Source organism: Stylophora pistillata, chromosome 4, assembly GCF_964205215.1.
Source record: "Stylophora pistillata chromosome 4, jaStyPist1.2, whole genome shotgun sequence".
In the NCBI taxonomy this organism is placed as follows: domain Eukaryota; kingdom Metazoa; phylum Cnidaria; class Anthozoa; order Scleractinia; family Pocilloporidae; genus Stylophora; species Stylophora pistillata.
In genome coordinates this window covers 25,552,863-25,567,029 of record NC_142522.1, presented here as the reverse complement: position 1 = coordinate 25,567,029, position 14,167 = coordinate 25,552,863, and the positions used below count along the sequence as shown (strand labels likewise).

At 38.3% G+C, this 14,167-nt stretch overlaps 1 protein-coding gene and 1 long non-coding RNA gene across 4 annotated transcripts in view; both read right to left on the bottom strand.

Moving 5' to 3' along the window:
• The window catches only part of LOC111345236 (sushi, von Willebrand factor type A, EGF and pentraxin domain-containing protein 1-like), a 33,784-nt gene that overhangs the window by 14,158 nt on the left and 5,459 nt on the right, over positions 1–14,167 (bottom strand). For 2 of the 3 annotated variants that reach the window (XM_088756701.1, XM_088756699.1), the window contains exons 4-18: positions 12,703–12,876; positions 11,741–11,920; positions 11,271–11,447; positions 10,209–10,376; positions 9,452–9,613; positions 9,121–9,303; positions 8,521–8,706; positions 7,514–7,681; positions 6,989–7,156; positions 6,650–6,817; positions 5,581–5,760; positions 5,107–5,283; positions 4,042–4,209; positions 1,403–1,582; positions 805–990 (exon numbers count right to left, since the gene is read on the bottom strand). In XM_088756701.1, coding sequence (XP_088612827.1) covers positions 805–990; positions 1,403–1,582; positions 4,042–4,209; positions 5,107–5,283; positions 5,581–5,760; positions 6,650–6,817; positions 6,989–7,156; positions 7,514–7,681; positions 8,521–8,706; positions 9,121–9,303; positions 9,452–9,613; positions 10,209–10,376; positions 11,271–11,447; positions 11,741–11,920; positions 12,703–12,876 — 2,625 coding nt within the window. The remainder of the gene's footprint in view (positions 1–804; positions 991–1,402; positions 1,583–4,041; positions 4,210–5,106; positions 5,284–5,580; positions 5,761–6,649; positions 6,818–6,988; positions 7,157–7,513; positions 7,682–8,520; positions 8,707–9,120; positions 9,304–9,451; positions 9,614–10,208; positions 10,377–11,270; positions 11,448–11,740; positions 11,921–12,702; positions 12,877–14,167) is intronic. The other variant, XM_088756700.1, reaches the window with a different exon arrangement.
• LOC148733027 (uncharacterized) lies at positions 2,713–3,700 on the bottom strand. The gene is made up of 2 exons (XR_015999906.1): positions 3,469–3,700; positions 2,713–3,035 (listed from the first exon to the last, which is right to left on the bottom strand). It is a non-coding gene; the product is annotated as an uncharacterized LOC148733027 (long non-coding RNA).

Sequence of the window (14,167 nt, the reverse complement as noted above, 5' to 3'; positions counted from 1 at the left end):
GGTCAACATCATACTAACTTGTTGGTAAAAGCCAAACGGTTTCTTATCGATCAGTAGACTCATGTTTCACAAGCATAATCGGACCAAATTTACCATCGCCTGTGCTTCAAAGAGAAATGCCACGCCTCAGCGTAAGGTTCATGTAAGAAATAAATAAACCGATTTACACACGCAATTTTATTGCTTCCTACTCATGATCTATTGGTGAAAGACGCAAACACGTCATCACCATCAACAAAACTTTTTACGTTACATTTTAATCATAAAACTATATATAAACAGGAGACAAAAAGATTTCATGTTGCCTTTGGTCTGCAGAGTAATAGATTACAGAGGACGTAAAAATGTGGTAAGAACATCGGTTACAATCTTGCCTGCGCCTCGTTTGCCACCTTTTTTGTTTTAGCCACATTTTCAAATCATTTCTGGCTATTACTTTACCAACGCACGGAAACTTGGCATTTATTTGTGAAATAAATCAGTATTCGGTATATCTATAAATCAGATACTGGTCTGGTACATCAACAAAATCGGATCCTTATTATTTGGGTCTTCATGTGTCGATGACTGTGTTCTTCAATGCTGCAGTGGGTTGGCAGGGAGAGAAAAACAGCTAACGATTGCCATAGTTTATCAACTATGTTTATAAGTTCTGCCAATTTTCAAGTTTCACTAAGATTTTAGTAGAATATTGTAAACATTTCGAAAGCATTCTCTTGCACCAAATGTTTTTAAGTGTTTTGTACCCAACAAAGTCCCGTAAGTGCTTGCTAAGTATTTTTTCAAAAATAAATCGATACAGACCTTTGCATTTAGGAACAACATTTGTCAATCGACCATTGTCACAAATTTGAGCACTACTTCCCTCAATGGTGTAAGAGTCCAAGCAACCGTAGGTGATATTTTCGCCATGCTTAATCATTTCCCCTATGTTTCTTGGGCCTATTTTGACATAACCGTTAACGGGTCTTCTCGAAACTCTGCAAAGAGCTGCAAATAAGGAGTCAACCAATATGAATCTGCGTCTTTAGGTATTACCTAAAACCAGTATGTGGGAATAAATGCGATTTTATGCCTGGAAGATCTAGCTTGTTAGAAACTAAGACCTGATAGTTCTCATAGGTTTCCTTTTAAAAGTTAAAAAGAAAGAAACTTTGTGGCTCCTGTATGTCTTTTTCGTGGATGAAGTGAGAATAGAGTTTTTTTTCATTTAAGTACAATTTTTATTTGAAAGAAACAGAATTTTTCTACATTCTTAATCAGTTCAATGGGTGCATGGGCCTGTTTTTTACCTTAAATAAAGCTATTAAACTTGAAATGAACATCATGCGAACCATTTTCAGAAGTCGCTCTGAAAAGCTATTGACGCATATCCATCAGCATGTGTACGAAATACACTCACCTTTACATTGAGGTACGGTGGAGTCCCATCTTTTGCCAACGCAACGAATTCTCTTTTTACCAAACAAGTCATAACCATTGTCGCAAGAGAACGTTGCTACATCTCCGTCAAGGAAACGGCCGGAAGGATTCTTCCCGTGCACTTTTCCCTTGGAGGGATTTCTCAGAGTTTCACAAATGCCTTGTTGATTGTAAAAGAATTGTAGTCATTACCTTAAAAGTGCAATTTAGTTTTAGCAAACAAAAGAAGAGATATTAGCCGCTATAACAGTTTTTTCACTCAAATATGCAATTTAGCTTTTGGAAAGACAAAAATCAAGCTTTCCTAATATTTGCAGACTGGAAAAGGTTTGTCCCATTTTCCATCAATGCAATTGATGGGAGAGGAGCCAACTCTCGTATAGCCATAACGACAAAAGAACCTTAGAGACTTTCCTTGTCTGAAATGACCCATCACTCTCCCGTTTGTGGGTGTGGCAGGTCTGGCACACGGTGCTATGAAGTCAAAGCAATTTTGATTTAAAACCGAAAATTATCTTTTTTTATCATCATTGTTATACTTTACTGTAACTTTAGCAAATGCCATGCAGCATCAGAGAAGGGTGGGTAATACTAAGAAAAGGTTTTTTTAAGTATACTGAAGACGGTGTCCTTTTCTACAATCTATTTTTTGATGAATCAATACCACCAAACAATTCTTTTGCTTTGATAATATCATGCAAAGTAATTTCAGATTAGAGAGCTTAAGCATCAGACGTTTTTGATGTCACGGACGTCAGAATACCGGGGGAGACTGGATCGACAACGGCGTTTTAGGCGCGAAATTTTTTACTTAAGCTGGACACCTGCGTCACCACGAACGTGACAGCTGATCACAGTTGTCACGTTTTTGGTCATTGTTTACAAAGGAAATGTGGCCGTAATTTGCAACATGCTGTATTTAAAGGATGTGAGAAAATCACTTTTAATCGCTCATGACCAAGGACTGGTGTCAGATGAGGAACTGTTGCTATTACTGAAAGAGAATTCGTCAAAAAACACTGAGTTTTCGTACGAAAAATACGCGAGGTTTAGTATCGAGAGTATCGAGGAACCTGAGTGCAAGTCCGAGTTTAGAGTTGAAAAAAAGGACCTTCCACTGCTGGCTGATGCGCTTCGACTACCGGACACCTTCCACTGTAATCAGAGAACCACTGCCGACAAGTTAGAGGGGCTACGTATTTTGCTCAGGCGAATGTCGTTTCCTTGCCGATATAGCGACATGCTCGCACGATTCGGCCGACCGGTTCCTGAACTTAGCATGATATCAAATACGGTGATGAATTATATTTACGATATACATGGTCACAAACTGTGTCAGTGGAATCATGATCTACTGAATCCACGTGACTTCAACACCTACACGGATGCTATATCGAATAAAGGGGCTGCACTCCAAAACGTAACGATCTTGCACTGATCCTTTTGTCATTGAATCCTTGAATAACGGATCTTGTAATCCACTTAGCGCCTCTGCGATCGACAGCCATATTTGCGCTCGGTTGCTCGTTTTCTTCTTTGCTTTAAACGGATTCTGCACTCTGACTTCTTTCATTAGTGCTACGTCGTGCTGTTCAGACCATTCCATAGGCCCACTACATAAAAGAAAAAAGATAGAAGCGAGTGTTACTGTAGGTAGTAGCTGTATAAAATAGTCGATCACATTTCAGCACTAAAAATAAAAAGCTTAATGGCGGGGAAATTAATGCACTTTCTTGAACGTGAAATACGGCAACGACATAAACCTCTCGACAAAAAGAAAACAACTAATAACAAAAACAAACACATGGCAAGATAACTTGCTATTATATAAGTATTTTTCCTGTTCTGGAAAAACCCTCTGCTCGTAGGATAACTAAAAGAATGGCGACAAACAAAAAAGAATTCACGATCAAACAAAACCAAGTAACAGAACCTGCGGAAACTTGTGCCAAGCACGAAGTTAGGCACATTTTGTCCCATTTTTAAAAGTTATTGTTTAAGTGCAGATAAAAAACTACTTTCTTATGAAACCTACAATGTACTTACGGGTTTGATTTGACGATTGAAAATGAAGACATGGTGTCAGTCTTGTACTGAGACAGTCCGGAAACAGAGCGAAACAACACGCACGGCAAACATCCCACTTTCACGTCTGCGACCTCACGTCAAAAACGTCTGCACATGCGTACTGATTGCGAAGCTCATATTTAAACTTCCGGTTGACGTCCGTGAATCAAAAACGTCCGATGCTTAAGCTCTCTATTATCAGTTCAAGTCGCATCCCCAGTACCGGAAGTTGCCACAGAAACCCTACAGTCATTGCCTGAGAGCAGTTGTATACTGATTTTGCTTCAAGGTTCATTGCTTCCTGCTTTTTTTTTTTAAGGTTTTTAGATCGGTTAGGTCGATAAAGGTTATTCGGTCGATAAAGTGTCATTCGGTCGATAAACTGTCATTCGGTAGATTAAAGTGATTCCTCTCCTGCTTGGTGCCCCCGGAATCAAAAAGGGATTTCTCTGGTTTGATGTGAAACCCGTATGATTACTAACATGTTTTGATATCGATATGTTGACAAAAAAAAATTTATCTGACTTGTTAAGATAGGAAGTCAAAACTTGCCTCGGCAACTTGGCATCTTGTCACTCCATCGGCCATCCGAACATGTGCTCGTCCGCGCACCCTCCAAGACGTAGTTTCCATTACAAGAATATGATACTTTTTGGCCGTGAACAAAGTTGTCGCCAATCTTATTACCATGTAAAGGATAACCTGGATCTCGGCAGGAAGCTGTTTGGGAAAATATAAAATCATTCAGAGAATTGGATGGTTGAATATGCAAGAAAGCCCGTAATCGGCTGCACGTGATCAAGGTTTCCAGGCTATGGTTCTATTTAATCCAAAGAGTGGCGCGTTAAGGACTCGTATTTCACGTTTCTGTTAACTACAGTCGAACCGTTATGAAGCGGCACCGTATTAAGCGGTCACCCGGTATTTATCGGTCGGTTGTCAAAGTTCCGAATCACGGTAGATTTCGCCTCTATTAAGCGGTCTCTTCTAAAAAGTTGTCGTGGTCACCGTTTTACTGTGTCCCAACGTCCTGTTTGCGTCGACCTCTACCTGTATTGAACGGTCTCTCAAAGCGGAAACAATCAAGTGAAACTGAGAATAATATTTCTATTAAATCCATCTCCCAAAATCAATGTTAATAGTATTTTTGAGCGAATTTGTTTACACTAAGTTGTCAATTATGTGATAATTTTTCATTATTTTTTTTATGATAAATCTCTTCTGTGGAACCTTTATTAAGGGGTCAACCTAAATAAATTTTTAATTGAAATTTTGTCATAATAGTTGATAGTATCTTGACATATGTTGTATGCTTCAATTTTATCGTAGTATATTTTTAATAATTATCATTGAGATGTAATGCGTGCTTGATCATTTCATGGAAAGCGCGCAAAATAAGAATCAAATTATCAAATTATTATAGAGCTGCTTTTCCCCGTGGCTGACCGTTTACTACAGCCTTGACTGTATTTAAAGTGGTATGACACCAGAATACCTCCTTGAAGATCCGAGAAGGCGTCTTGATTCGTTTAAATTATGGTAATCTTTTCCCGGTTGGGTGTTTAGGAAAGGGCAAGAAAGTAGGTCTGTCTAATAATGTCATGAAATAACTCAGACCTCGGCAATGCGGAACAGCTGCACTCCATTGTTTGTTCGCTTGGCAGTAGATAATGCGCGTCCCGACCAGAGTGTAATCTTTCTTGCATTTAAAATTGACAGATCCACCGTACACGTAACCTTTAGTTACCGTCTGGGTTCCGTTTTGGAGTGTTCCAGGATCGCCACACTGAACAACTGCAAATATCAATTGGTTAGTCAATCAATCAATTAATCTGGTGACCAATCCATCAGTTCGCCGTCTGTTTGCCTGTCTGTCTGTCTGTCTGTCTCTCTGTCTCTCTGTGTCTGTCTTTCTGTCTATCTTTTTGTCTGTCTTTCTGTCTGTCTTTGTGTGTCTTTCTGTCTGTCTTTCAGGCAGCCAAATTAGTGAGGTTACAATTTTATATCAAAGCAAATGTTGTTATTGAAATAATGATCGTGATCTAGCTAATTGTGATTTCTTTAAAACTTATCAATTTAATTCTTACATACTTTCACATGTTGTAGGAGAGCCACTCCATGTCCCGTCACTTTGACATGTCCTTACTTTTGATCCTTTCATTTCGTAACCCGTCTCTGTGCAGTCAAAGACTATTCTATTTCCATAGGTAAACGCCACTTGTTCGATTATATCTCCATGATCTGGCTTTTGTAAACGGCCACACTCCGCAACTTCCGACAAATAACAACAACAGCAACAAAATTCAGTGAATGAAAAGAAAAGCAGTTTGATTTTAGTGTGGTATCTAGGTTAGCAAAATGATATTTCTTTACAGTTCTAACATATGACTTGGCATCCAAATCTAAGTTAGATTCAACTAGCAAATTTGAAAAAGAATAGCATACGTTGAATTTGACTTATGATACATTCGAACCTAACTCCCAAGATCTGATTATAAATTCTCCCCTCTAGCTGCTACACATTCCCTTGTAAAATGCTTACGAGAATTTGGTGTTCAATCAAGGTTACCTGATAAGTTATTGATATTACAGGGAAAAGTTACTGGTAAATCACTTCTGGTAGTTAAAGGGTTAAGCGGCATTGTATCAAACGGTCACCCCGTTTTAAGTGGACGGTTGTCAAAGTTCGGAATTTCGTTCGCCTTATTAAGCACCGAAGTATTAACCTTTATCAAACGCGTACGACTGTGGTCATCTTTGACGAAGTCCCAATTGCCGATTTATTGTCTTCCACCTGTATTGTGGACACTGATGGCGGAACCCCTCAAACAAACCTAAGAATAATCTTTCAACTCAAATTTATTTTATGTTTATCAAATATCCCTTCTACTTCATCTCATATTGAAATATTTATTCATTAAAAAAAGGTTACCCTTAAGGAGTGCAAAATAAAAAAAAAAAGCACTTCCCCACTTACTGAGGAAAACAAATACCAGAGCAATTTTATTTCAGTGGTTTTCAAAGAGTTTTATTGTCCGACAAATAATTAAAATCCTTTTGTATTAAACGCGCTTGTCACGCAAGGTACCCAACCAATCACTTATCTAATAAATGGGTGTGATAAGTCACTTCTCAAATCATCTCAAATAACATTTTATACCTTGACAAATTGGAACTGTACCGCTCCAAACTCCGTCCTCACACCGCATTGTGTTGTTTCCTATTAAATCGTAGTTTGTTCTGCACTTAAACGTGACTGTACTACCGGTCTTGAAATTGTCGCCAAAGCGTTTGCCTTTAGATGGAATACCGGGATCTGGACACACGGCTATAGTAACAAGAGAGAAACCGGAATACACGTTGGAAAGGAAAAAGGAGAAGAGAAACATTAATTATAAGTTATGTAAAAAATTGAATGAATGGCATAATATTACAATGGTTTCGTTAGATCGGTTAAGTTAAAAAAAAAAAAAAAAAAAAACATCAAAAATTCTCTCACCAACGCATTTCGGGAGATTGCCACTCCAAGCGCCATCGTTGCATCGAATCTGTTTTTCTCCCTCAAGCTGATAATTTTTGTTACAGGAAAACGATACCAAAGAGTTGTGGCCAAAGCCCTGTTGTTGTCTTTTGCTGTTAGCAGGTGATCCTGGATCTTTGCATGATGCTACAAAAAAAAAAAGAAAAAAGAGAAAACCTTGGCTGTTAGTTTTAACCAGTGGTAAAGATGTTTAGCCTGTGCATGTATTGGATGTACCGTAGGAAGAACTAACACGTGTTACAATTATTAGTTTATCCTTTCATCTCATAAATGAACAAATTTTTTTTGCTCCAATATCGATGCTTTTCTACAATGACATCTGCCACCTCTGTGCTCCCGTAGCAATGGCTATTCAGAGGCTGCTATTTGTCAAAAGTATTACTATTAAAGATGATTTTTCTCTTCGTGCTACTGTACCAACGTGTTCAGTTAAGAGGCTCCTATTGGTCAAATGAGTAACAACAAATATTCTTCTTGACTGACCTCTGCACACTGGAGGATTGGAGTTCCACTTTCCATCATCACATGTCAATTTGCTTGGCCCTTCAATGGTATAACTTCCATCGCAGCGGTAGTCAATAGTTTTTCCATGGCCAAAACTTCTGCCAAATACTCGCCCGTTTCTTATGTCCCGCAGAGGTGCACATGAAGCTACAGTAGTTAGTCAAAGTAAAGATATATGAAGAGGTCAACATCATACTAACTTGTTGGTAAAAGCCAAACGGTTTCTTATCGATCAGTACACTCATGTTTCACAAGCATAATTGGACCAAATTTACCATCGCCTGTGCTTCATAGAGAAATGCCGCGCCTGAGCGTAAGGTTCATGTAAGAAATAAATAAACCGATTTACACACGCAGTTTTATTGCTTCCTACTCATGATCTATTGGTGAAAGACGCAAACACGTCATCGCCATAAACAAAACTTTTTACGTTACATTTTAATCATAAAACTATATATAAACAGGAGAAAAAAAGATTTCATGTTGCCTTGGGTCTGTAGAGTAATAGATTACAGAGGACGTAAAAATGTGGTTAGAACATCGGTTACAATCTTGCCTGCGCCTCGTTTGCCACCTTTTTTGTTTTAGCCACATTTTCAAATCATTTCTGGCTATTACTTTACCAACGCACGGAAACTTGGCATTTATTTGTGAAATAAATCAGTATTCGGTATATCTATAAATCAGATACTGGTCTGGTACATCAACAAAATCGGATCCTTATTATTTGGGTCTTCATGTGTCGATGACTGTGTTCTTCAACACTGCAGTGGGTTGGCAGGAAGGGAAAAACAGCGAACGATTGCCATAGTTTATCAACTATGTTTATAAGCTCTGCCAATTTTCAAGTTTCACTAAGATTTTAGTAGAATATTGTAAACATTTCGAAAGCATTCTCTTGCACCAAATGTTTTTAAGTGTTTTGTACCCAACAAAGTCCCGTAAGTGCTTGCTAAGTGCGTTTTCAAAAATAAATCGATACAGACCTTTGCATTTAGGAACAACATTTGTCAATCGACCATTGTCACATATTTGAGCACTACTTCCCTCAATGGTGTAAGAGTCCAAGCAACCGTAGGTGATATTTTCGCCATGCTTAATCATTTCCCCTATGTTTTTTGGGCCTATTTTGACATAACCGTTAACGGGTCTTCTCGAAACTCTGCAACGAGCTGCAAATAAGGAGTCACACAATATAAATCTGCGTCTTTAGGTACTACCGAAAACCAGTATGTGAGAATAAATGCGATTTTATGTCTGGAAGATCTACCTTGTTAGAAACTAAGACCTGATAGTTCTCATAGGTTTCCTTTTAAAAGTTAAAAAAAAAAAAGAAACTTTGTGGCTCCTGTATGTCTTTTTCGTGGATGAAGTGAGAATAGAGTTTTTTTCGTCTAAGTACAATTTTTATTTGAAAGAAACAGAATTTTTCTACATTCTTAATCAGCTCAATGGGTGCATGGGCCTGTTCTTTACCTTGAATAGAGCTATTAAACTTGAAATTAACATCATGCGAACCTTTTTCAGAAGTCGCTCTGAAAAGCTATTGACGCGTATCCATCAGCATGTGTACGAAATACACTCACCTTTACATTGAGGTACGCTGGAGTCCCATTTTTTGCCAACGCAACGAATTCTCTTTTTACCAAACAAGTCATAACCATTGTCGCAAGAGAACGTTGCTACATCTCCGTCAAGGAAACGGCCGGAAGGATTCTTCCCGTGCACTTTTCCCTTGGAGGGATTTCTCAGAGTTTCACAAATGCCTTGTTGATTGTAAAAGAATTGTAGTCATTACCTTAAAAGTGCAATTTAGTTTTAGCAAACAAAAGAAGAGATATTAGCCGCTATAACAGTTTTTCACTCAAGTATGCAATTTAGCTTTTGGAAAGACAAAAATCAAGCTTTCCTAAGCTTTGCAGACTGGAAAAGGTTTGTCCCATTTTCCATCAATGCATTTGATAGGAGAGGAGCCAACTCTCGTATAGCCATAACGACAAAAGAACCTTAGAGACTTTCCATGTCTGAAATGACCCATCACTCTCCCGTTTGTGGGTGTGGCAGGTCTGGCACACGGTGCTATTAAGTCAAAGCAATTTTGATTTAAAACCGAAAATTATCTTTTTTTATCATCATTGTTATACTTTACTGTAACTTTAGCAAATGCCATGCAGCATCAGAGAAGGGTGGGTAATACTAAGAAAAGGTTTTTTAAGTATACTGAAGACGGTGTCTTTTTCTACAATCTATTGTTTGATGAATCAATACCACCGAACAATTCTTTTGCTTTAATAATATCATGCAAAGTAATTTCAGATTATTAGTTCAAGTCGCATCCCTAGTACCGGAAGTTCCCACAGAAACCCTACAGTCATTGCCTGAGAGCAGTTGTATACTGATTTTGCTTCAAGGTTCACTGCTTCGTGCTTTTTTTTTTTAAGGTTTTTAGATCGGTTTGGTCGATAAAGGTTATTCGGTCGATAAAGTGTCATTCGGTCGATAAACTGTCATTCGGTAGATTAAAGTGATTCCTCTCCTGCTTGGTGCCCCCGGAATCAAAAAGGGATTTCTCTGGTTTGATGTGAAACCCGTATGATTACTAACATGTTTTGATATTGATATGTTGACAAAAAAAAATTTATCTGACTTGTTAAGATAGGAAGTCAAAACTTGCCTCGGCAACTTGGCATCTTGTCACTCCATCGGCCATCCGAACATGTGCTCGTCCGCGCACCCTCCAAGACGTAGTTTCCATTACAAGAATATGATACTTTTTGGCCGTGAACAAAGTTGTCGCCAATCTTATTACCATGTAAAGGATCGCCAGGATCTCGGCAGGAAGCTGTTTGGGAAAATATAAAATCATTCAGAGAACTGGAAGGTTAAATATGCAAGAAAGCCGTTAATCGGCTGCACGTGATCAAGGGTTCCAGGCTATGGTTCTATTTAATCCAAAAAGTGGAGCGTTAAGGACTCGTATTTCACGTTTCTGTTAACTACAGTCGAACCATTATTAAGCGGCACCGTATTAAGCGGTCACCCGGTATTTAGCGGTCGGTTATCAAAGTTCCGAATCACGGTAGATTTCGCCTCTATTAAGCGGTCTCTTCTATAAAGTTGTCGTGGTCACCGTTTTACTGTGTCCCAACGTCCTGTTTGCGTCGACCTCTACCTGTATTGAACGGTCACTCAAAGGGAAACAATCAAGTGAAACTGAGAATAATATTTCTACTAAATCCATCTCCCAAAATCAATGTTAATAGTATTTTTGAGCGAGTTTGTTTACACTAAGTAGTCAATTATGTGATAATTTTTCATTATTTTTTTATGATAAATCTCTTCTGTGGAACCTTTATTAAGGGGTCAACCTAAATAAATTTTTATTGAAATTTTATCGTGATAGTTGATAGTATCTTAACATATGTTGTATGCTTCAATTTTATCATAGTATATTTTTAATAATTATCATTGAGATGTAATGCGTGCTTGATCATTTCATGGAAAGCCCGCAATATAAGAATGAAATTATCAAATTATTATAGAGCTGCTTTTCCCCGTGGCTGATCGTTTACTACAGCCTTGACTGTATTTAAAGTGGTATGACACCAGAATACCTCCTTGAAGATCCGAGAAGGCGTCTTGATTCGTTTAAATTATGGTAATCTTTTCCCGGTTGGGTGTTTAGGAAAGGGCAAGAAAGTTGGTCTGTCTAATAATGTCATGAAATAACTCAGACCTCGGCAATGCGGAACAGCTGCACTCCATTGTTTGTTCGCTTGGCAGTAGATGATGCGCGTCCCGACCAGAGTGTAATCTTTCTTGCATTTAAAATTGACAGATCCGCCGTACACGTAACCTTTAGTTACCGTCTGGGTTCCGTTTTGGAGTGTTCCAGGATCGCCACACTGAACAACTGCAAATATCAATTGGTTAGTCAATCAATCAATTAATCTGGTGACCAATCCATCAGTTCGCCGTCTGTTTGCCTGTCTCTCTGTCTGTCTGTCTGTCTTTCTGTCTATCTTTTTGTCTGTCTTTCTGTTTGTCTTTCTGTCTGTCTTTCTGTTTCTCTTTCTGTCTGTCTTTCAGTCAGGCAAATTAGTGAGGTTACAATTTTATATCAAAGCAAATGTTGTTATTGAAATAATGATCGTGATCTAGCTAATTGTGATTTCTTTAAAACTTATCAATTTAATTCTTACATACTTTCACATGTTGTAGGAGAGCCACTCCATGTTCCGTCACTTTGACATGTCCTTACTTTTGATCCTTTCATTTCGTAACCCGTCTCTGTGCAGTCAAAGACTATTCTATTTCCATAGGTAAACGCCACTTGTTCGATTATATCTCCATGATCTGGCTTTTGTAAACGGCCACACTCCGCAACTTCCGACAAATAACAACAACAGCAACAAAATTCAGTGAATGAAAAGAAAAGCAGTTTGATTTTAGTGTGGTATATAGGTTAGCAATGTGATATTTCTTTACAGTTCTAACATATGACTTGGCATCCAAATCTAAGTAAGATTCAACTAGCAAATTTGAAAAAGAATAGCATACGTTGAATTTGACTTATGATACATTCGAACCTAACTCCCAAGATCTTATTATAAATTCTCCCCTCTAGCTGCTACACATTCCCTTGTAAAATGCTTACGAGAATTTGGTGTTCAATCAAGGTTACCTGATAAGTTATTGATATTACAGGGAAAGTTACTTGTAAATCACTTCTGGTAGTTAAAGGGTTAAGCGGTATTGTATCAAACGGTCACCCCGTTTTAAGTGGACGGTTGTCAAAGTTCGGAATTTCGTTCGCCTTATTAAGCACCGAAGTATTAACCTTTATCAAACGACTGTGGTCATCTTTGACGAAGTCCCAATTGCCGATTTATTGTCTTCCACCTGTATTGTGGTCACTGATGGTGGAACCACTCAAATAAACCTAAGAATAATCTCTCAACTCAAATTTATTTCATGTTTAGCAAATATCCTCAACGCATTGGAGCTCAACTTTCTTTTTAGACTGTTAGGACAAAGTGCGCTTTTCAGCGCAAATGACTCCTATTATGTGGAACCTGTGTTTAACCCCTGGGTGACCACTTAATTCAGGTTGGACTGTAATCACATAAGAGATATGATCTTGATGTCTATAAGATAAATTATCTAACCTTCACAAATAGGGTCACTATCACCCCATTTCTCGTTAGCCTGGCATGTTCTATAAGATGGTCCTTTAAGATTGTAGCCTTCGTTGCACTCGTATCTGATCTTTTCCTTAAAGGAATATACGTACCCTATGATCCTTCCGTTAGGGATATCGTTTGGACGGCCACAGCTTTTGGCTAATGAATTCAATGAAAATCTAATCATACAGATCTCAAAGAATAATTTTACATTTCAACTCTACGACCATGCGTGTCTCTCATTCGAGGTGTGCAATGTTATTGTTAGCAATATTCATTATAATTCAAATCTCTGGGTAGTTTTGACACAGACACAATGCTGGGAAATCAAATGAAAATGGGGCAACAAAAAATAACTAAGCGCATGATTCTACCGTATGAATTTTTCGACGCGTCAGAAGGATCATATTTCCTACGAGAACGGCCCTATACGAGAAAAAAATTAACAACCAAAGCAATCATGTTTTTCTTATAACTTTTTTTTTTAGCTATAAAGTTAAAAAAAGTCAATTTCTAGATTTGCTATTTTCTGGCATTTTTTGTCCTAGCTGGAACGTACTTGACTGTATACATCAGTGCCCAGTGAAAATGCGAAATTCGTATACCGCTCAATCTTGATCCGATCCACCTAATTTTTATCATGATTCTCTCTCATTCAAATTCTTACAGTATGGCTCTTCTTAATGAACCAGAGCAAGAACCAGAACGAGAACCAACACAAACTCGAATTCCTAAAAAAGAAGTACCAGATGGCCTATGAGAAATATCAAGAGAATCGAACAAGGGTTCGCAAAAGATTCTTCTAATTCTCTTACGCTTTTCGGGAAGTCTATTAGAGAGGAAAATCGAGGTGGCCAAACGTTCTTCAGGTTGAATGGGTGCGAATTCATGGGTGAAGTAACCAAGAAAGCAATATGCATGATGTGAGGATAAGAAGAGGAAATGTAAGCATTCATAGAGATCAGGGAATAGTTAAGGATTCAATCAAACTTTACGTGAGCGCCTCTTCACTTTTCAATACAGTCAAGAGATGAACATTAAATATTCAGAGAGATGGAGAGAATGGGTAAAAAGGCTTCCAGAAGGTGTTACAGCTTTCAATAGAAAATTGACCAGGCTGACTGGAAAGAAACCTATTGACGCAATCAAAAACGCGTCAGTTGACGTCATAAGTTCAACTTTTGATTCGAGACCCATTGGACTGGAAGAAAAGAGGCTCCACTCTTCAAAAAATGTGAGAAATCTCTGTGCTGTTGGTGCATTGGAAGGTGGCCAAAAAGGAGCAACACCAATATCTGGCGGTGTGTGCACTCTGTTGCGTTGCATCATGTACGTAAAACAAAAACTGAGTCATTTGCATCTTGACGGGTAGGAGTGAACATCTCTGGTAACAGCGAGATACGGCGTGAATATACGTGGATTGTAATGGGGATTCACTGTCTGTTGCCAT